The sequence below is a fragment of the Musca autumnalis genome, unplaced genomic scaffold (assembly GCF_047663935.1).
Source record: "Musca autumnalis isolate F117 unplaced genomic scaffold, ASM4766393v1 scaffold_5, whole genome shotgun sequence".
Classification (NCBI taxonomy): domain Eukaryota; kingdom Metazoa; phylum Arthropoda; class Insecta; order Diptera; family Muscidae; genus Musca; species Musca autumnalis.
The window spans coordinates 41,115,334-41,138,110 of record NW_027412088.1 but is presented as its reverse complement, the minus strand read 5'-3'; the positions used below and the strand labels follow the sequence as shown (position 1 = coordinate 41,138,110).

The 22,777-nt window shown below is 34.2% G+C and overlaps 1 protein-coding gene across 50 annotated transcripts in view; it reads left to right on the top strand.

The window, feature by feature from the left end:
- Zasp52 (Z band alternatively spliced PDZ-motif protein 52) overlaps positions 1-22,777 on the top strand; it is a 452,865-nt gene that overhangs the window by 414,989 nt on the left and 15,099 nt on the right. For 17 of the 50 annotated variants that reach the window (XM_073989412.1, XM_073989435.1, XM_073989425.1 and 14 more), the window contains exon 10: positions 11,968-12,151. In XM_073989412.1, coding sequence (XP_073845513.1) covers positions 11,968-12,151 — 184 coding nt within the window. Of the gene's footprint in view, positions 1-3,789; positions 4,117-11,967; positions 12,152-12,948; positions 13,129-20,172; positions 20,528-22,777 lie in introns of those variants that run through there. The other 33 variants (XM_073989407.1, XM_073989422.1, XM_073989388.1 and 30 more) reach the window with 4 other exon arrangements.

The following is a 22,777-nucleotide window of genomic DNA, read 5'->3' as shown; positions in this document are numbered from 1 at the left end:
AAAAAATTTTGTTTTTTTTTTTGGAAAAAAATTAAACAATTTTTTTAATTTTAAACAAATTAAACAATTTAACCACCCGTGAAACGCAGCGTAATGGTTGAATGTGTGACTTCGGTAGACTCCTAAATTTTCAATGTATATAATAGGTCTAATAAGATCAACTCGAAAGAGAATTAATTAAAAAATTTTTAAATTTTTTCAAAAAATTTTATTTTTTCCAAAATTAAAAACTCATATAACTCTTGTAAAAACTCATATATTAACAAAAAGTCCATTGTGAAAAAAGCTATAATTTATATGGGGAACGGTATTGAAAAAAAACACACACACACATGTGTACCCATGTAATTTCAAAAAATTTAAAAAAGTGTTAAACGTACCGAACGGTGCGCGTACAAAAGTATATATGGGCTGAAAGAGGACACATTTGGACATAATTTTGTGAAAACGGAACTTTGTTTCATGCTGTTCCCTAAAAGTTCTAGTCCACTTAATTTGGAATTTTACTAAAATTTAGTGCCTGAGCAAATATAAAATAGCTCACTTCGTGTAAACGCTGCGGTAATTTATTGAAAGACAACAATGCTATCTAACAAAAACAAAAACAACAATAAACACAATATGTGTGTTTGTTTACGCAACATTTGTACAAATTGTTATTGGATGTTGTTTGTTTACTCTACAGTAGAAGAAGTTACTGGACTTGTACAACTTATTGAGTAAACGAACACACCTAATATCTGTCATTGTTCCTGAGAAATAGCTATTTCTTTCTTCAGAAATGTGCAAAAATTACCTATTTTCCACAATTGCCAAAAAATTGTCGTCTTAAGGAGCACGCCACTCCCGCACCTTCCAATATTTTGACTTAATTATTTGGTTTCCTTAGTTTCAATACGTTTACTAGGGTTATGACTTTTTGAATTTTTTTTCTCAAAAATGATTTCCTGTAGTGAGAATGAATGAACTTTTGCCTATTAATACCTAAAATAACATTTATTCAAATTTATTATAAAAAAGGGTTCCGCACAAACCAATTTGAAAAACTATATTTTTGAAAAAATTGTTTATGAAATGAAAAAAAAAATTTCTCAAAAAATATTTCCTGTTGCACGAACGAATGGCCTTTTGCCTATTAATGACTAAAATATCTTTTATTCCATTTACATTTTAAAATAAGTTCCCGCACAAACCACTTTTAATTTTTATGATATATGAAATAAATTTATATATAATATAAAATTATATATATGTTATAATACGATGATAAAATTAGTGAGAAACAAACGGTTATGTCGTGTGCCCCTATTCTCTGTTTTCAGTTAAATATCTGCTTAAAGTAACTTCAAAAAATCGTCAAAAGTTCTGAAAAATAAAAACATTAAAATCATTTTGCGCGGAAGCTTTTCTCATCGAATCACTCTATAATTAAATTTTTATGAAATCTTAGCTAAAAGCACATCAAAATATCATACCGGGATACGAGGTTGTAAAAAAGACATAACCCTAATGTTTACTATTGTAATTAACTAACAAGCGGAAAATCTATTCCTGAACGACTGTGTGGCGTCCGATTTGTTTGGTAGGAGAAATAAAATTTTCCTTACAACTACAACTTGAGGGTCATATCACAATTTTGGTCTTCGTAAGTAGATATGAAGAAAATCCAAGGTCAGGTTAGGTTTGGGGATGTGTAGCCACATAGGTATGTGACTGCGCTATTTAGAGACCTTCCTGTCCATTGTGATCCTCTAAAGGTATACGAAATATAGGATGGGAATAGAATTAACTGTAAGTTAAAAATATAAGATAAAACAAGAGTTCAGGAGTTTTAAAATAGTGATTGTTGGAAATCTGTAAGAGTATTCAGGTTGCAACGTCCCAGTCATTTCTAATTTCTGATATTGCAATATGCCATTCGTGTTGGCCAATACAACATTGTCATTGCTATTTTATAGGTTTGACTATGGCTATGTACGGTGTAAAGTTTATATGATTTATATGACACCCATATTTTTGATCTGTGCTAAATGGGCCATCGGTTTTGCAAAGAATTTTTCTCTCAAAAACTTTTATGTTGTTCCAAAATAAAGTAACGAAAATTACCCTTCCTTTGCCATAGATATTTGAATCAGTTTTCTCTCAAACCCTCCATGGAAATGTTATTCAGCACTTTTTTCAATACTAATACAAACTCCGCAATTTTCAAATGTTTGTCAAAACTGAACAGTTTAAATACAATTTTTAAACATTTGACATTTATTAAATATTTTCAGCACGAAACATAAAATTATGATCTCAAAAATTTCCTGTAATTTTAAACAATTCAAAACCCCTAAATCCTTAATAAAAGAACAACTTCCCACAACACACAAACGCACATTTAAAATATAATTTCAAAAAAAAAAAAAAAAAACAAAAATGTTTTCATTTTCATGTAATTGTTGTGTCACATGTTTATTTTATGTTTTAACTTGTATTTTTTGTGTTTAATATTTTATTTATTTGTTGTTGTTGTTTTTTTTTTATTTTCCGTTTTTTTTCTAATATGTGAATCAAACCAAATGCTTAACAAAAATGTTTACGCTTGCTTGGCACTGCTAACTTTGCTAATTAACAAACTTCAAATACTCCAAAAAAAAAACAAAAAAAAATGTTCACTTGCTTACCAACACCACCACACATTGTGAAATGAAACAACGCCAGCAGCCGGAAGAAATGAATCTCAACGATTTACCCTTGCCACCACCTCCATCACCCACACAACTTCAACAATTTGAAGAACAAAACATTAACAACAGCAGTGATAACAATAGTAACAACAACACCAACATTCCACCACATACTCGCACATTGAGCAGTTTATCCTCGATGTCATCGGGTTCCAATACAACACATTCCTCAACACATTCCCTATCGCCAACACCCTACAGCAGCTATCCCCAGCAGGTCAACCAACAAACAATGACAAATAATCAGGCCAGTTCTTCCATATCCTTGGATCATTATGGTTCCTCATCACCGTTGCATTCACGCCAGACATCCTCATCATCATCGTCCCTAAACTATGGCATAGGCAGTGGTGGCAGTGGTAATAGTGATAATTATATGTCATCGCCCTTACCCCCACCACCGCCACCACCACCAATGCCCATCCAGGATAACAATGCCGATTTATACATTAACACAGTAAAACAGCACAACAATACCAGCAACAACAATGCCAAATGGTTGTTGACCAAGCAAAATGAAAACGATAAGAATTCCTACAATAAGGTCTCTGCGGCCAAGGCAAGTCCAGGAGTTGTAGGTGTTGGTGGTGGCGGCGGCATTGCGGTAGCTACGGCCACACTGCCTACAACACAAAAGGTCTATAATAAATTTTTAAAAGAGTATTCCAATAAATTGTTGACCCAAAATAAGAATGGCAACCAGCAACAAACACACAACTATGCAGACAATAATAATAGCACCGCCACAGCACCCACAACAACACCAGTGACTAGTGGCTCCCATAACACGCACAACAATAATAGCCGTCCCAGTCATACATTCATTAATAATTCTTACATTGCCAGCAATACAACACCCAAACCCTACATACCCAATCCAAGCAACACAAATGGCATATTGCAAAAACCACCACAACAACAACAAGCATATCCTTTTCACAGCAACAACAACAACAATTTCATCAGCATTGATGCTGACATCAACAACACTAGTTTACCAAGTGTTGCTGCTTTAACAGCCACACTCAATAATCAATTGAAATTTGATTCATGTCAGGTTGCACCACAACAACAGTTACCAACAACTACAACAACATCAACACCACCACCTAGTAGCAATTTACCAATTGTAGATAAGAGTCTAATTAATAGCGACAACACCAAGACCAACTCGAATCTGAACATCTGCAACAGCAACAACACCACCACCTCTTCTTCTAATACGGCTACTAACGACATGTCCTCAAGGCCTAGTATAAGTGAACAATCGGCCAGTAACGGTGTTGGTGGCTCCGGTGACAAACCCTTTGAATATGTAACAATAACGGGTAATGTCATACGTAGTGTTGTGCCACCCGGTAAGGGCACTAATGTTAATTACAAGGTAAGTAGGCCAAGAAAAAAAAAAATAAACAAGAATTGCAGCAAAAGCAGCATGTCCCAAATCTGAAAGATCATTGCCACATAATCATCATTGAGTTTCATGATGATCATACCAAGGCTAATGAAAGCTTATGAATGTAGTGTATTCCTTAGAAATGTTGTTTTTGTTATTTGTTATGATTTAAAGCTAACCCCACCTGTTTGCATGTTAACCATGTTTTAGCTGTTTTAATTAGTAAAATAATATAGAAATGGGTTTTAGTAATAGAATATTTTTTTATAAGTGATAAAAATAGAATATTCAAAATATCTTTTAAGACAGATAAAAGTATTTTATAAATAAACACAGCAGCAAACGGTTATACCACATACTGGTCACATTGGTACTGAAATTTAAAAAAAATATATCTAATGACCTATTTACTTGGTCCAGTATCCAAATAATTTAATTCATTGTAACTGTATTCTGCTGTTTTTGTACATACACATAATTGTGGGTATTTCCAAGAGGAAAGGCATTTAAAATTCTTATATTTATTAAAAAAAATAACAATGGTCTCAAGTTGGACCGATGCCATGATCGATGATACACAGTAAGGCAATTCTGTAACTCACTTTTTGAGTTAGCGACAAATATCGGCAAAATTAAAACACAAAATTATGAATGCAAAGTTTAAATATAAGTTGACAGCACTCTTTGTATAGGTAGGACTTAGCGTCTACTACATTTACTTACCGACAAATGTCCTTAATTACTAGACAGCGGAATCCTATGCAAATGCATATATGGTTAGGATGGTCGTAGAGAAAATCTGATTAGACAGAAACTCGTTTTATCAAAAAATAAAACGAATTAGGCCCAGAAAATTTTGCATATCGTGCATATTTTGACATATTTCAACATATTTGCATAAAATGAGCATATGCTAAATCATATGCAAAAATATATACAAGGATTTGTGGTCTAAAAATCCCACCGAAATGGCTGAGATGCGGTATTAAGTCTTCGTTAGGGGGAAACTTACACCTGAAATTTGTCCGCATAGGTCCACGTCTTCATATAGCCCCCATAGAACGGTACCTCCCGATTTCCGATATTTTGAAGGTTGTGGCCTCAACATCACACTTAAATGGCTGACATTTTGTATAAAGTCTTCGTTGGGAGTATAAAACTTTCCACCTGAAATTTGTCAGTATAGGTCCACGTCTCTATACAGCCCCCATAGAACGATACCTCCCGATTTTCAGTATTTTGAAGGTTGTGGCCTCAATATCCCACGGAAGTGACTGAAATATGGGATTTTGTCTTCGTTGGGGGTATAAAACTTTCCACCTGAAATTTGTCGGTAAAGGTCCACTTCTTCATATAGCCCCCATAAAACGGTACCTCCGGATTTCTGGTATTTTGAAGGTTGTGGCCTCAATATCCCTCCGAAGTGCCTGAAATTTGGTATTAAGTCTTCGTTGGGGGTATAAAACTTTCCAACTGAAATTTCTGGGTATAGGTCCACGTCTTCATATAGACCCCATAAAAGGGTACCTCCTGATTTCCGGTATTTTGAAGGTTGTCTTGTCTTCCTTGGGGGTAAAAAAACTTCCCACCTAAAATTTGTCGGTTTAGGTTCAGGCCTTCATATAGCCCCCATAGAACGATACCTCCCGATTTTCGGTTTTTTTAAGGTTGTGGCTGTGGTTACGAATTTCTTTATTTTGTTGACTTGTCTGAAAAGGATTTTAAACAGAATAAATAAAAAAGCATCAGTCGGCTTTGCCAACAGAGATATACCATCAGCCTGTGTGGATTGAAATACTTTTTTCCAAAAAAAAAAAAAAAAGCTTATGTATTTAGGGGGATTTTCAAGAAGGTGGGCGTATGCACCGACAAAAGTATGGATAAAAGCTCAAAAATTTGCGGCTATATCGATAGATAGGGCTTTCTTATCACACTAGCCTAAGAAAAAGATAATATCGTTGTAATCAGGGCCACTAGGAAAACCTTCGGTAAAAATGTCCAAAGGATCCTCGAACCACACAAAAATGTTGAACATTGAACATAAACTGAGTTTCGATAATATTTAGAGATCCAAAGTTTGGATCAAATCGGTTGCTACGTCTATGAGAAATCGTACGTACGATTTTAGCGAATATTTTCGAACTTTTGTGGGAGAGGTACCGGAAAGAGTGGACCTATAAGCGCCACCTTCGGATTTCATCTAATTTTCGAAGAAATATTACAATATTCAAAATGTGGACGTTTCGAGCCCTCTAGCCACTACATATCGACGCCTCCAAACAATAGTATGCTAAGTCGACTTAGCATGTTTTCAAGTTCTTTACATTTTTATATTTAACGTCCTTTAACTTAAATTCTGTCAAATTTTGGTAATGATCGGACAATCCGAACAGAAGTTATTAACAAATATTTACTTAGCATAGTACTGAAGGTCAAAGAAATTTCCAAACTTTTAGAGCTTGTCCTGCAAAACTTGCTTTTCAGAATTAGGAAACTATTATTTGGAGGTGTCGAACGCCCTTTAACTTAAATTCTGTCTAATTTTGGTAATGATCGGTCAATCCGAACAGAAGTTATAAACAAATATTGACTTAGCATAGTACTGAAGTTCAAAAAAATTTCCAAACTTTGAGAGCTTCTCCTGCAAAACTCACTTTTTAGACTTAGCATACTATTATTTGGAGGTGTCGATATGGTACCATAGGGGTTTTTTACAACTTTCGGGCTGTTTTCTCAAGAAGTATGGACTTGCCCCAGAAAAAAACTTTAACTGTCGTAATTGAGGCAGCGAATGCAAGTTGCATCAACAAAAATCAAAGTGATTCGAGAGCAGGTCTTAAAGTGAGTTTATCCAAAAATTTGTGTGGGAGGTACCCGATGGAGTAGACAAATATAGTCCATTTTCGAACCTGACCTATATCTGGTAGATATATTAGGATGTGTAAAGTATGGACCAAATCGGTCTCTCCCATCAAGAGTTATCGTGCGCACAATTTTTTCGAACATTTTTGAACTTTTGTGGGGGAGGTACCTCAAGGAGTGGATCGATATGGCTTATCTTCAAACTTAAACTAAGAAATATTACGAAGGCCATTTTGGACCGAATCGGCAGATCCGTTCGAGAGTTATCTTGCGCTCCAACCACTACACACGGTGTCATAGGGGTTTTTTGCACCTTTCAAACTTTTGTGGGGAGGTACCGGAAGGAGTGGACCGATATAGCTCATCTTCGAACATAAACTAAGCTTGGACAAAATATTACGGAAGCCAAAATTTGAACCGAATTGGTTCATCTGTTCTAAAGCTATATTTGCCACCAACCAGCCAGACAGACAGACGGACGGACATGGCTAAATCAACTCCAAATTGTCTGAAACACATTTCGTCCAAAACATACCATTATTTCGATGAGGCACATTTTGCCCGTATGAAAGTGTATATACCCTTTCTAGCCTAAAGGCTGAGGATATAATAACATCGAAAGTGTTCTTCGATAAATAGAGGACCTCAGAAAGGGGGTCTCCTATAAATAGATCTTCTATAAATAGAAAACCTTCATAAGGGGTCTTATAGAAATAGAACACATCCTAAAGGGATCTTTTTGGAATATACGACCTCCCGAAGAGTTGTAAGAAGACCTTCTTTAAGTGTTTTTTATAAGTAAAGGACCTCCTAAAGAGGTCTTCTAAAAATTTAATGCCTCCTAAAAAGGTCTTTTATACGTAGAAGACATCTTAGAGGAATCTTTTATATGAAGAAGACATCCTAATAAATAGAAGACCTCCTAAAGGAGTCTTCTATACGTTAAAGACCTTCTAAAGGGGTATTCGGTAAATAGATGGCCTCCTAAAGAGGTCTTCGGTAAATGGATGGCCTTCTAAAGGAGTCTTCGGTAAACAGAAAAGACACTAAAAGAGGACATTTCCTAAAGAGGATTTCTATAAGTAGAAAATAAACTAAGAGGGTATTCGATAAATAGAAGACCTCCTAAAGGGGTCTTTTTGAATAGACGACGTCCTAAAAGGGTCTTTTTTGAATAGACAACCTCCTGCTGAAAATAGAAGACCTCCTAAATTGGCTTTTATAAGTAAAATACTTCCGAAGGGGGTATTTTATAAACTGAAATCTTCCTAAAGTAGTCTTCTATAAATAGAAGACATTCTTAGGTGATCCTTTATAGAAACCCCTTCGAGAGACGTTTCGTAAATAGAAGACCTCTTAAAATTGTCTTCAATAAATAAATGAGCTCCTAAAGGTGTCTTCTATACGTAGAAGACCTTTTAAAATGGTCTTCTATAAATAGGAACCTACTAAGGGGGTCTTCGGTTAATAGAAGACTTCATAAATGGGTCTTCGGTAAATAGAAGCCCCTAAAGGGCTCTTCCGTAAATTGAAGACCTCTTAGAGGGGTCTTCTATTCGTTGATTACCTCCTAAAGGAGTCTTCTATACTTATACCCCCCCTAAATAGGATTTCTGTAAGTAGAAGTAAACTAAAGATCCTTCGATAAATAGAAGACCTCCGAATATAAGACCTTCTTTAGGGGTCTTCTATTAATAAAAGATATCCTAATGTACGACCTACTGAAGGGTTCTTTTGTAAATAGAAGACCTCCTAAACTGTGTTTTATAAGTAGAACAACTCCTAATTAGGTCTTCTATATGTAGAAGACCTCCTGAAGGGGGCTTCTATAAATAAAAGATCAACGTAAAGGGTCTTCGATAAGTAGAAGATCAACTAAAAGGATCTTCGATAAATAAAATACACCCTAAAGTGGTCTTCGACAAAGAGAAGACATCCCATAAGGGTATTCTATAAATAGAAGACCTTCTTAAGGGGACTTCTATTAATAGAAGACCTCCTAAGGGGTTCTTTTATGAATATAGGTCATCTGAAGGTTTTTTTTTTTTGTAAATAGAACACCTCCTTAAGTATATTTTATAAGTAGAATACCTCCTATATGGGTTTTTTAAACTCCTAAATACCTCCTAAAGGTGTCTTCTGTAAGTGATCTTCGGTAAATAGAAGGGGTCTTCTATACGTTCAGTACCTCCTAAAGGGATCTTCTATACGTTCAGTACCTCGTAAAGGGATCTTCTATACTTAGAGCACCTCCTAAACAGGACATCTATCCTTTTCTATTTAGGGTCTTCTATTAATAAAATACCTACTAAGGGGGTCTTTTATGAATATACGTTCTTCTGAAGGTTTTTTTTTTTTGTGTAAATAGGGCACCTCCTAGAATATATTTTATAAGTAGAATACCTCCTAAATGGGTTTTCTAAAGTATAATACCTCCTAAAGGTGTCTTCTGTAAATAGAGTACCTCCTAGAGCGGTCTTCGATAAATAGAATGGGTCTTCTATATGTTGAGTACCTCCTAAAGGGATCTTCTAAATAGGAAATCTATTTTCTACGTATGATGTTCTATTTAGGGTCTTGTTTTTTTTTTTTTTTTGTAAATAGAAGACCTCCTAAAGTGTTCTTTATAAGTAGGACACCACTTAATTGGGTCCTCTATAAGTAGAAGACCTGCTTTTATAAAAAAAGGACAAACGAAAACGGTATTCGATAAGTAGAAGGCCAACTTAAAGGGTCTTTTTTGTTTTGCCTTATTACGGCGAAGGTCATATTTAGAGTGATATTTGAATTAATTCTCTTTCGAGTTGAGTTATTTTGACCTAAGATGTACATTGAAAAATTAGGAATCCACCGAAGCCCCACACATTCAACCACTATGCTACGTTTCACGGGTGGTTAGACCGATCATCAGGCATATTGAATGGTGTTTTTAGTGGGTGGACGAAGGCCAAGCTTGGAAACTAGCATTTATATCACAAATCATTCGAAATTTGTATATTTTAATTATTTATTTTATTTTAATTTTCGATTGTTTGAGTGGAGTATTTTAATGTTAGTCATTTGATTCCAAACCTTTCCTATAGTCCGACTTGGCTGGTAACCCTATTTTTCAATGCTTTATTACAAATACTAAGTCAGCTTTTTTCCACCTTTATTTTATAAGTAGAAGACCCCCTTTTATAAAAAAGGGACAAACGAAAACGGTATTCGATAGAAGAAGACCTCGTAAGGCGGTCTTCTATGAATTTAAGTTCTCCTAAGGTGAATTTTATAAGTAGAATACCTTCTAAATAGGCCTTCTAAAGTACAATACCTCCTAAAGGGATATTCTATAAGTAGAAGACCTTCTTAAGTGGTCTGCTGCAAAGGAAGACCCCTTGCAGGGGTCTATTATAATTAGTAGTCCTCATAAAGTAATCGTCTATAAATAAAAGACCTCCTAAAAGGGTCTTCTATAAATAGAAGAGCTCTTTAAAGGGTCGTCAATAAATAATAGAACTACTATAGGGGTCGTCAATAAATGGAAGGCCTCCTACAGCGTTCGTCAATAAATAGAAGAGTTCTAAAAGAGGCCGTCAAGAAATTGAAGATCTCCTATAGTGGTCTTATATAAATAGAAGAGCTCTTAAAAGGGTGGTCAATACATGGAAGAACTCCTTCCTACAGGGGTCTTTTACAAATAGATGACCTCCTACAGGAGAACTACCTCCTAAATAGAAGACCTACCAAACGGGTTTTCTGTAAATAGAAGACCCTTTAAATGGGTCTTCTATCAATAGAATACCTCTTAAAAGGTTCTTCAATGCATAGAGGAACTCCCAAAAGTCTGGAAGGCCAATTAAAGTGGTTTTCTATGAGTAGAATACCTCACAAAAGTCTTTTTCTATATGGAGAAGGTTACCTAAAATTTTGTTATGCACGTTGGTCACTTCCCTCTGTTGTGATTGCAGCTTTGGATGTCCAACTTCCAAGTTGTCTCAGTTCGTATTTTATCTGATTTGTTTAAGTTGCAACAAGGCTGTGATCCGAGTCAGAGTTTGTTTCTCGGAACGATGAGTCCTCCAACATGCTCGATGAATGTCTTCCAGCAATTACAACCTCATCAATTTGGTTTCAAGCTTTTTTGATCTAGTGACAGCTTGGTGTCCATATGAATATTGATATGCTTAAATCTGGTGTTGCTACATACCATGTTTTTTGCCACTGCTAACCTATCACTCTCTTATCTTTGGGTGAACGTGCGGCGCAGTTCCCCAGGTGAGACAAAGGAGACGAAGGTCTTCTTCTAAAGGAATGGTATGGGCTTTTTAGAACCGGTCAGTACCGTTCGCTGCTGCCTTACCTTACCAGTAGGCAAACTTGTGGTATGGCATTTAAGTTCTATTGAAAGACGAGAAGTCTTGTCGGAGACTCGAAATCGAATTTTGATGAAAATTTCTTAACAACTTTGAACTACGGTTTTGCCTTTGTCCGCACTTGTAAAAAATGTTCCTCTTCATGGAAATACCCATATGCACATGTACACTAGGGATGTGCCATTTTGCAGCATTAAATTGCCAGCCAGTACCAGTTGGGGAATATTGTTCTGATATTAAAGAAAACGGTTAAACGAAGTATTTATTTATTATAAATTATAATTAAGAAAAGTACGAAAACTTTAGGAAAAATATTACAAAATAGTATATCCCTAATGTACACTAAAAAAAATATAATAATATATTTTTCACAAACTCCAAAACAATACCAGTTGGGGAATATTGTTCTGATATTAAAGAAAACGGTTAAACGAAGTATTTATTTATTATAAATTATAATTAAGAAAAGTACGAAAACTTTAGGAAAAATATTACAAAATAGTATATCCCTAATGTACACTAAAAAAAATATAATAATATATTTTTCACAAACTCCAAAACAATTTTGCTTTCAAAAATTCTTTATAATTATTTCCCCTATCTTTCTTCCTTCCTTTTACAGGTCAACAACCAAGGCTATGCCCGTCCCTATGGTGCTCCACCAGCCGCTGCTCCCAAGTCCCCAGTTACTTTCCCACCACAAACCCAACAGTGGAATGCTCCACCTCCAACTCAACCTAAACCAACTGTACCAGCTGGCAATCCTTATGCCACTTTGCCACGCTCCAATGTTGGCCAAGGACAAGGTAAGCTTTATGAACTGCTTCACAAAGATGATTTTGAATTTTCACAAAATCAAGGAGATTGGGTTTGATAAAATTTAAATAACAAAAAACAAAATTTCTATTTTTCAAAAAATTGTGATAAATTTTGAATATTTTGATAACAAAAAGAAATTACATTTTTATTAAATTAAAAAATTATAATATATTTTTGATAAAATTTTAGCTAATTTTTTTAAATAATGTAAATAAATTACTACACAATAATTTTGCCTTTGTTAACATAACGAAACAAACAAAACCCAATTTTTTCCTAAATAAAGTTTAAAATCTAAAAAAAAATCTCCTCTTAAAAAAATACCAAACCCCAAAATCCAAATGCAATACAAAAATGGCCAACTACAGCTAACACTAAAAATGAAAATTAAACAAAATTACTCAAAATTCTGCATTAATTTGGCGTCAATGTTGTGCTCCTCTAAAAATTTACAAATTTAACAAAAACTATTTCAAACCATAAAATTTGGAAATTCAAAACAAAAAATCCGTGACATTTTAAACACAAATTTGGTCCTAGTTAGAGCTTGCTTTTTTCCCACAAATCTTTTTTCATTTAAAATTCTCTCTGGAATTTGGAATATTTGCTCAAAATTTGGAAAAACTGCTTGTAATTTGTTTCATTGAATTGAAAAATAAAAATCAAAAACATTTATAAATATCCTATTTATTTATATTTTGTATAATTTTGTGTCCAACACACAAAACCAATGTTCGTTCGTTCACCCTCAAAACAACAAAACACAAAAAAACATGAAAAACAGTTCGTAGAACTCAGTCGTTGTACAACAGCAACACCAGAAATTATAGCAGCAACTATAATATGTCACAACAATACAAGACTCCAAGTTTTGTAGATGGACCCAATAGGTACTCAACTCTGCCCTCTTATAATACAACTTCCTATAACAGCAAAAACTTCTACAATAACTACAATTATCAAGGTAAAAGAAACAACAACTTACCAAGGCAACAAGCAAGTTTGACAAGCAAATAATTACGTAGAAAAATTTGGAATATTTTCTTTTTAATTAATTGCACTTAACCAAGAAGTATTGAATTTCATTGCAACTGAAATTATCACAAATGAGACAAAATTCAGTCTGCAATTAAAAAACACAAATTCCAAAATTTGTTAACAATATACAAAAGAAAATTTAAATTTTTTGAATTGAGAAAATTTTGAACATTTCCAACAAGCTTTATTTCTAATACACAATTGCTGCTTTTTCACTGCGCAAAAATCCAAAATGTCCCCCTTGAAAATGTTCTCTAATTTTTAAACAGTTTTACACATTCATATCGGAACAAAACAAACATGTAGTTTGGAAAATGTCATACATTATCATATCATATATTACATTATCATATTCTTATTTGAAAAGTATATTTTTTGCTACATAATTGTTGGAATTGGATTGGAGAGAACAATTGAAACTACATATTAATAATGTCACAAAAAATAAAACACAGGAAATCATTTTTAATGAGGAAATATCAGCAAAGAAGTGAACAAAAATGTCCTTCGATTTGATGTCAAATATTACAAACAATTTCACCCCACATAAAAAGTCAACAGAATCTAAAGGACCGTATGAGTCATTGGCTGATCTTTTTTTATATGTCTTTAAAGTCTTTAAAAAATTCTACAAAATCTGTAATTCGGAGATCTAAAGGCCTGCGTACCTAAGCAGCCTTGCCTGCTTACCTTGCTTGTTTCTGATAGAAGAATAAAAAAGAAAATGGCAACTCAGTTCGAAATTTGCTCGGCCTTCTTTATTCTTTTATTTTTATTATGTCAGAAATGAAGCAGGAAAGCAGGAACAATACATAAAATCAAATTTTTACACATTTGTGATAAAGAGGATGCTAACTGAGCTAAACATAGAATCAGGCAGCACTCGAAAATATGAGGGAAGTCTCCCATTGTCCCTTCTGAAGGGTTCTTGGAATGCACTTATTTATGTGGGGAAATTTGCCAACTATTTATGTCTGTTCATACCAGGATATACCCTGTGGAGTTTTTTTACCTAACACTACCCCAATTATATCTCTACATGTGGTCCCTGAAGACACGCTATTCGAACTCGTTATAAAAAGTATTCAAGTCCCATATCATTGAGCTAATATGAAACGGGCTGCACTTATTGTTATGATATAAGTCGCCCTTGTGGCTTTTTTGGGACATATGTACATATGTATATGTGTGTATGTCTGCACATCTCATATCCTCCTATGTCTGGATATAACCACCATTCATTAACTATTATGACTTTTAAAACTGATTAAAATGTACAATACGACGACAATTGTAATATAATATTGAATTGTAAAATATCAAATTTATATACCGACACTCGCATATACATGTTTAATTGTGATAAAAACTACGTGACAATAATGAAGTCATACACGTGTAGAGAGATATCAATTTCATTTTCTATAATGAACACGAAAAAATATAAAAACAAACGAAAATAACTTTGCAGACAAATGAAACCGCAGTCTATGGAGGAACAGTGGATGGATTTTTGATTAAAACAATTTAACAATCTTAACTTCAGTTAAAGTTTGATTTGAAGGAACATGGCCTTTTGTTCTTCTGTATGAAGACTGTTTGTTTTACTACAAGAAGAACTTCTGATATTCCATCAGACAATTTGCGAGTTCTTTCGGTTTCCGATAAGAAGTTTTGTTTTAGGTCTTCTATAAGAAAACTTTACGACTTTAATAAAAAGATTGTTGATCTTCTATTAAAAGACTTACAGGTTTTCTATAGAATTACTTCCAGGTATTCTATAAGAAAACCTTCAGGTTTTCTATAAAAAGGTTTTCTATAAGAAGACATGTGTTTCTTCAATAATGTTTTCTATAAGAGCACCTCAAGGTTTTCTACAAGAAGACCTCTGACATTCTGTAAGAAGAACAAGAGGACCTCTGACCTTCCGTAAGAAGAACACCAGGTTTTCTATAAGATGACCACTAGGCATTCATAAATAACTTAAGTACTTCTATAATAAGAAATCTGGGTCTTCCTTAAAGGTCTTCTGTAAGAAGACCTCCAGATCTTTTATAAGAAGACCTCCAGGTCTTCTAGAAGAAGATCTTCAAGTCTTCTATATGAAGATCTCCAGGTCTTCTATACGAAGACCTCCAGGCTTTCTATAAGAAGATCTCCAGGTCTTCTATAAGAAGACCTCCAGGCTTTCTATAAGAAGACCTCCAGGTCTTCTATAAGAAGACCTCCATATCTTCTACAAGAAAACCTACAGGTCTTCTATTAGAAGACCTCCAGGTGACTTCCTTGAAGACATCCAGACCTTATTGAAGACCTCCAGGTCTTCTATAAAAAAATCCAGGTCTTCAATAAAAAGACTTCCAGGTACCCTATAAGAAAACCTCCAGGTCTTCTATAAAAAGACATTCAGGTATTCTATAAGAAGTCCTCCAGGTCTTCTATAAAAAAATTCAGGTCTTCAATAAGAAGACCTTCAGGTTTTCTATAAAAAGACCTCCAGGTCTTCTATAAGAAGACCTTCTTCTTATTGAAGACCCGGAGGTCTTCCTATAGAAGACCTGGACGTCTTCCTATAGAAGACCTGAAAGTCTTCTTATAAAAGACCTGGAGGTCTTCCTATAGAAGACCTGGAGGTCTTCTTATAGAAGACCTGGAGGTCTTCTTATTGAAGACCTGGGGGTCTTCTTATAGAAGACCTGGAGGTATTCTTATAGAAGACCCGGAGTTCTTCCTATAGAAGTCCTGGACGTTTTCCTATAGAATACCTGGAAGTCTTCTTATAAAAGACCTGGAGGTCTTCCTATAGAACACCTGGAGGTCTTCTTTTAGAAGACCTGGGGGTCTTCTCATAGAAGACCTGTAGGTATTCTTATAGAAGACCTGGACGTCTTCCTATAGAAGACCTGGAAGTCTTCTTATAAAAGACCCGGAGGTCTTCCTATAGAAGACCTGGACGTCTTCCTATAGAAGACCTGGACGTCTTCCTATAGAAGACCTGGAAGTCTTCTTATAAAAGACCTGGAGGTCTTCCTATAGAAGACCTGGAGGTCTTCTTGTAGAAGACCTGGAGGTCTGCTTATAGAAGACCCAGAGGTCTTCCTATAGATGACCTGGACGTCTTGCTATAGAAGACCTGGAAGTCTTCTTATAAAAGACCTGGAGGTCTTCCTATAGAAGACCTGGAGGTCTTCCTATAGAAGACCTGGAGGTCTTCCTATAGAAGACCTGGGGGTCTTCCTATAGAAGACCTGGATGTCTTCCTATAGAAGACCTGGAGGTCTTCCTATAGAAGACCTGGAGGTCTTCCTATAGAAGACCTGGAGGTCTTCCTATAGAAGACCTGGAGGTCTTCCTATAGAAGACCTGGAGGTCTTCCTATAGAAGACCTGGAGGTCTTCCTATAGAAGAACTGGAGGTCTTCTTATAGAAGACATGGAGGTATTCTTATAGAAGACCTGGAGGTATTCTTATAGAAGACCTGGAGGCCTGCTTATAGAAGACCTGGGGGTCCTCTTATAGAAGACCTGGAGGTCTTCTTATAGAAGTCCTGGAGGTCTTCTTATGAAGAGACCTCCAGGTTTTCTATAAGAAGACATACGAGCCTTTTATAGGAAGACCTCCAGGTCTTTTAAAAGAAGACTTCTAGAAGAAGATCTTCAGGTCTTCTATATGAAGATCTCCAGGTCTTCTATAAGAAGACCTCCAGGTCTAATATAAGAAGACCTCCATATCTTCTACAAGAAAACCTACAGGTCTTCTATTAGAAGACCTTCAGGTCTTCGATAAGATGACCTCCTTGAAGACCTCCAGACCTTATTGAAGACCACCAGGTCTTCTATAAGAAGACATACGAGCATTCTGTAGGAAGACCTCCAGGTCTTTTAAAAGAAGACTTCCAAGTCTTTTAAAAGAAGACCTCCAGGTCTTCTACAAGAAGGCCTCCAGGTCTTCAATAAGAAGACCTCCAGGTCTTCAATAAGAAGACCTCCAGGTCTTCAATAAGACGACCTCCAAGTCTTCAATAAGAAGACCTCCAGGTCTTCTATAAGAAGACATCCAGGTCTTTTATAAAAAGACCTCCACGTCTTTTATAAGAGGACCTCCGCGTCTTCTATAAGAGGACCTCCACGTCTTCTATTAGAAGACCTCTAGGTCTATAAGAAGACCTCCAGGTCGTCTATAAGGAGACCTCCAGGTCTTCTATAAAAAGATCTCCAGGCCTTCTTTAGGAAGACCTCTTGGTCTTCTATAACAAGACCTCCAGGTCTTCTATAACAAGAACTCCAAGTCTTCTATTAGAAACCTTAAAGATCTTCTGTTGGAAGACGTAAAGGTCTTCTATTGGAAGATCTAAAGGTCTTCCACAATAATTACTCCAGGTCTTCTATAAGAAGACATCCAGCCAGGTCTTCTATATAAAGACCTACAGGTCTTCTATCAGAAGAACTTCAGATCCTCTATAAGAAGACTTCCAGGTCTTCTATAAGAAGACCTCCAGGTCTTCAATAAAATGATCTCCAGGCCTTTTATAACAAGAATTCTAGGTCTTCTATTGGAAACCTTACAGATCTTCTGTTGGAAGACCTAAAGGTATTCTATTGGAAGACCTAAAGGTCTTCTATTGGAAGACCTAAAGGTCTTCTATTGGAAGACCTAAAGGTCTTCTAAAAGAAGACCTCCAGTTCCTACAGATCATCAAGAAGATTACCTTCAGGTCTTTTAGAAAATGACCTCCGGGTCTTCTAGAAGACAACCTCCAGGTCTTTTAGAAGACAACCTCCAGGTCTTCTAGAAGACAACCTCCCGGTTTTCTAGAAGAAGACCGCCACGTCTCCTAAAAGTGACATCTAGGTCGTCTATGAGTAGACCTACAAGTCTTCTATAAGCAGATCTCCAGGTTTTCCAAAAGAAGTTTTCGATGTAGCCAATAAGGAAACCTCCAGGTCTTCTTTAAGTAAACCTCTAGGCCTTCCAAAAGACGGCTTCCAGATCCTTTAAAAGAAGACTTCCAGGTCTTCTGAAAGTCCTCCAGGTCTTCTATAAGAAGACCTCCAGTACTTCATTAAGAAGTCCTTCAGGGCTTCTATAAGAAACCTCATTGACTTCTATAAGAAGATCTTCTAGATTTCTATAAGTAGACCTCCTAGACTTCGGTAAGAAGAAGACCTCCAGGTCATTTAGAAGACGACCTTCAAGTCTTCTATAAGAAGACCTCCAGGTCTTTTGTAATTAGACCTCCAAGTCTTCCAAAAGAAGGCCTCCAAGTCTTCCAAAAGAAGACTTTCAGGTCTTCCAAAAGAAGTTTTCTTCTATAAGAAGACCTCCAGGTCTTCTATCAGAAAACCTTCAGATCTTCTGTAAGAAGACCTCCAGGGCTTCTATAAGAAAACATCTAGGTCTTCTTTAAAAGACTTTTAGGGCATTCGTGAGATTACCTTTAAGTCTTAATTTTAAGTTTAGGTCTTTAGGTGTTCTACAAGAAGATCTTTAGGTTTTCTAAAGTTCGCTTTTTAAGGCCTTTAAGTCTTCTATGGAATACCTTTGGGTATTCTATAAGAAGACCATTTGGTATTCTATAGAAAGGCCTCAAGGTAATTTATATAAAGACCTTCAAATCTGCTATAAAATGTCCTTTAGGTCTTCTGGAAATTTCTTCTTCTATATGAACATTTCCAAGTCTTTGACCTTTGGGTCTTGTATAAGGAAACATCTAGGTCTTCTATACAACAGCCCTTAGGGCTTCCGTTAGAAATCGTCTATGAGAGGATCATATGGGCTTCCATGACAAGGACATTTTCTATTACCTAATTTTTTTTTTTGAGATTTTTAAGTCTTCGTTTTCCAGTCTTCTTCTACACTTTGAATTTTAAATTCGAATGAAAATATTGTCCCCCACAGTTGCGAAATAAACAACCGATGAATAAGTTTCATTCATTGCACACTGCCAAAATATATACACGCATACATACTTATACATAATTTGTTTATGCTAATGAGTTTTTATTACCATAAATTTACTATACAGAAAAAATATTGTTGTTATTTCAACTGTTGTTGTTGTTATATCTCTTACTCTTATTAACAATCGTATCCTACTTGATTGGTGGAAATTTATGTTTTACAGTTGAATTTTGTGTATCACAAAAACAAAATTAAAGCGAAAAACGCTCTGTCAGAAAAGAATAAAGAGGAATTTCAATGGTATCTGTTTCCATTTCTGTTCAATGTTCGAATGTTGTTTCCACATACCATTCATTGAGCCAATTCAATCACAGATGTTAAAATTCACAGGATTTTCTGTTGAATCAGAATCAAAAGAGGAACAATATAATCGATAAATACCTGCATAACTACATGACAGGGTATATATGGAGTTGTCATCATGTAGGATAACAATGACAAGTAGAAATAACAATAGGGAAATAAATATGTGGGTATGTATGTATGTCATGGATATATTTACGTGAAGTTTATATTGTGATGTTTAAAAATGAATGGAGGGCTACTTGGCATTGTGGAAAGTATTAAAGGACCAAAAGTGTTCAGTGTGAATATGAAGAACATTAATTTCCGAAGGGAAACTTTAGGAAATAATCAAGTTAAAAATCTCTTGCTCGAAAATCCACATATCATTAACCTAAAAAGGTTCATATAAGCAAAGTCTCCCCATTATATCTTCTGCCTTATACGCGGGAAATAGTTAAGCTAGTGTTTTTAATTTTCCTCAGTTTTGCAAACATTTCTCCAATATGTCACTTTAGTAATGAGGTAAACATTAACCTCATTAAAACATAATTCGATTTTCTTGTAACCAGTTTGTTTACATTATTTGCTTGTCTAGTATTCTAAGTTTATCCCTCATATCCTTGCCTTTCCCCTTCCTGCTTGATTTACTCCACCCAGATTAAAATAGTTGGCAAAAAATAACTAAAACAACAAACAAATAAAAAATTCCATTTCCTTTTTTTAGGTTACTATCAATACTAGAATAAATATTTTGTAAAAATATGTCACCATGATATCCATCCAACCCGTCCAAAAGTGTATAACAAAATAAAAAACTAAACAAACCCAATCCCAAACAACATCCTCTTGTGCATGTCGTTTGACCAACCACACACCCAAAAGTAATGGTAGTAAAAGGATATAAATAAAATGTATCAGCAGCAGCAGATCTTCAGTGGATTAAATGACAAACAAGGAGTTACACAGAAAAATATCAAAACAAAAAACAATGATGTGTGGTTATAGACAAAAATAATGGAAATAATACAACAAAAATTTAAATAAAATATTTATCAAAGTTTAAAAAATGTATTGTAAAATTGACTCTTTTGGTTTCTTTCTGTACATTTTCTATACACCACTAGTTTGTATAAAATTTCCTTTATAATTTTTTGGTTATGTTTCAAAATTTCTATAACAATTAATTCGAATTGTTCGTAATTTCAAACAAAAGCACCTGCCATAACCAAGTGCCAATGAAATTACAGTGTTTCCCTTTTTCTAATTTTGTATCTTCTATATGACACTTAACATTTTTTCCTATTTTTTTATTAACTTTACAACTACACAAATTGTTTTGGTTTTGTTTTTTTTGTGTGATTTTCTTGTTGTGTGTGTTTTTTATACTTATGTTTGTTTACATTTTTTGCATGCTATACCAATTGAAAAAGATTGAAAAAATTTAAATTTACCAAAATTACATAGTATAACAGTTGTACGAAACTGTTATACTAGGAGTTTTCATAAGAAAACAACCATAATTTACATTAAAACGTGTAAAACGTTAAAATTTTTAGATTTCGATTTGTATAACAGTTTCATATAACTGTTATACTAACAAGTTTTATAGGATATTAAAACCGTTTGTCTCAAGCAGACTTAAGAACTCAAATTCCCACAAAGTTTTTCAAATATTGGAGTCGTAAGTAAATGTTATGAAGTGTTATAATTTCAGAATTATATATGTGGTTATTATAACATATTACACATGACTATTCCAGTAAGGGTTTTCATCTGCAATAGCCATTATTCAAAGAAATATATGTAAAACGATTAAAATACAACATTTGTAATGATATAACAGTTTATATAACTGTTATACTAAAACATTTTAACGCTATTTACACCATTTCTCAGATAAATTGAAGAACACAAAAGTTTACATAAACTTTACAATATAACAGTCTTACAAAACTGTTATAATTCAACTCGAAAGTATAACTTTATATTCTTATACTTATATTCTTTCACATTTTTGCATATTATCATGATACATCAGTTAAAGGAAAAATAGAGATTTACAAAATTCCATAGTATAACAGTTTCACAAAACTGTTATACTAGAGAGAAGTCTCCCTTGTCCCTTATGGGATGTTTGTGGAACAATTATTATTTATATATAACTGTTATAATAACAAGTTTTATAAGATATTAAAACCGTTTGTCTAAAACAGACGTCAGAACTCAAATTCCCACAGAGTTTTTCAAGAAATGCAGTCGTAGGTAAATATTTTGTCGTGTTATAATTGCAGAATTATTTATCGTTATTATAACATATTACACATGACAATTCTAGTAGGTTTTGTCATCTGCAATAGCCATTATTTATAGAAATACGTGTAAAACGATTAAAAATTCAACATTTGTAATGATATAACAGTTTTTTATAACTGTTATACTAAAAACTTTTACGCTGTTTACACTATATCTCTGATGAATTGAAGAACACATACGTTTACATAACCTTTACAATATAACAGTCTTACAAAACTGTTATAACTCAACTCTAAAGTATTACTTGCTGTTGTTATACTTATATTCTTTTAAATTTTTTGCATATTATCCTGATATATCAGTTACACAGATAGAAAAAAATTGAGATTTACCAAAATTCCATAGTATAACAGTTTCACAAAACTGTTATACTAGGATTTTTCATAAGAAAGCAACCACAGTTTAAAACGTTAAAATGTTTAGATCACGAATTGTATAACAGTTTTATATAACTGTTATATTAAACATTTTTAACGCTATTGAAGACCGCAACAGTTTACATAACCTTAACAATATAACAGTCTTACAAAACTGTTATAACTCAACTCGAAAGTACTACTTGCTGTTCTAATACTTATATTATTTTACATGTTTTGCATATTATCATGATATTTCAGTTAAACAGATAGAAACAAATTCAGATTTATCGAAATTCCATAGTATAACAGTTTCACAAAACTGTTATACTTATGTTTTTCAAAACATGTGCAACGGTAAATTTTTACATATATTGAATTGTATAACAGTTTCATATAACTGTTATACTAACAGGCTTTATTGGATATTAACACAGTTCATCCCAAATAACTGTAGGAACGTAAAATCCCACAAGGTTTTTCAAATATAACATTCGTAGATAACTCTTATGAAGTGTCATAATTTCAGAATTTTATTGTTATTATAACAAATTTCGCACAACTGTTCCAGAAGGCTATTTCAGATGCATTAGACACAATTTAAAGAAAAACGTGTAAAATGGTTAAAAATAAAACATTTTTAAAAATATAACAGTTATA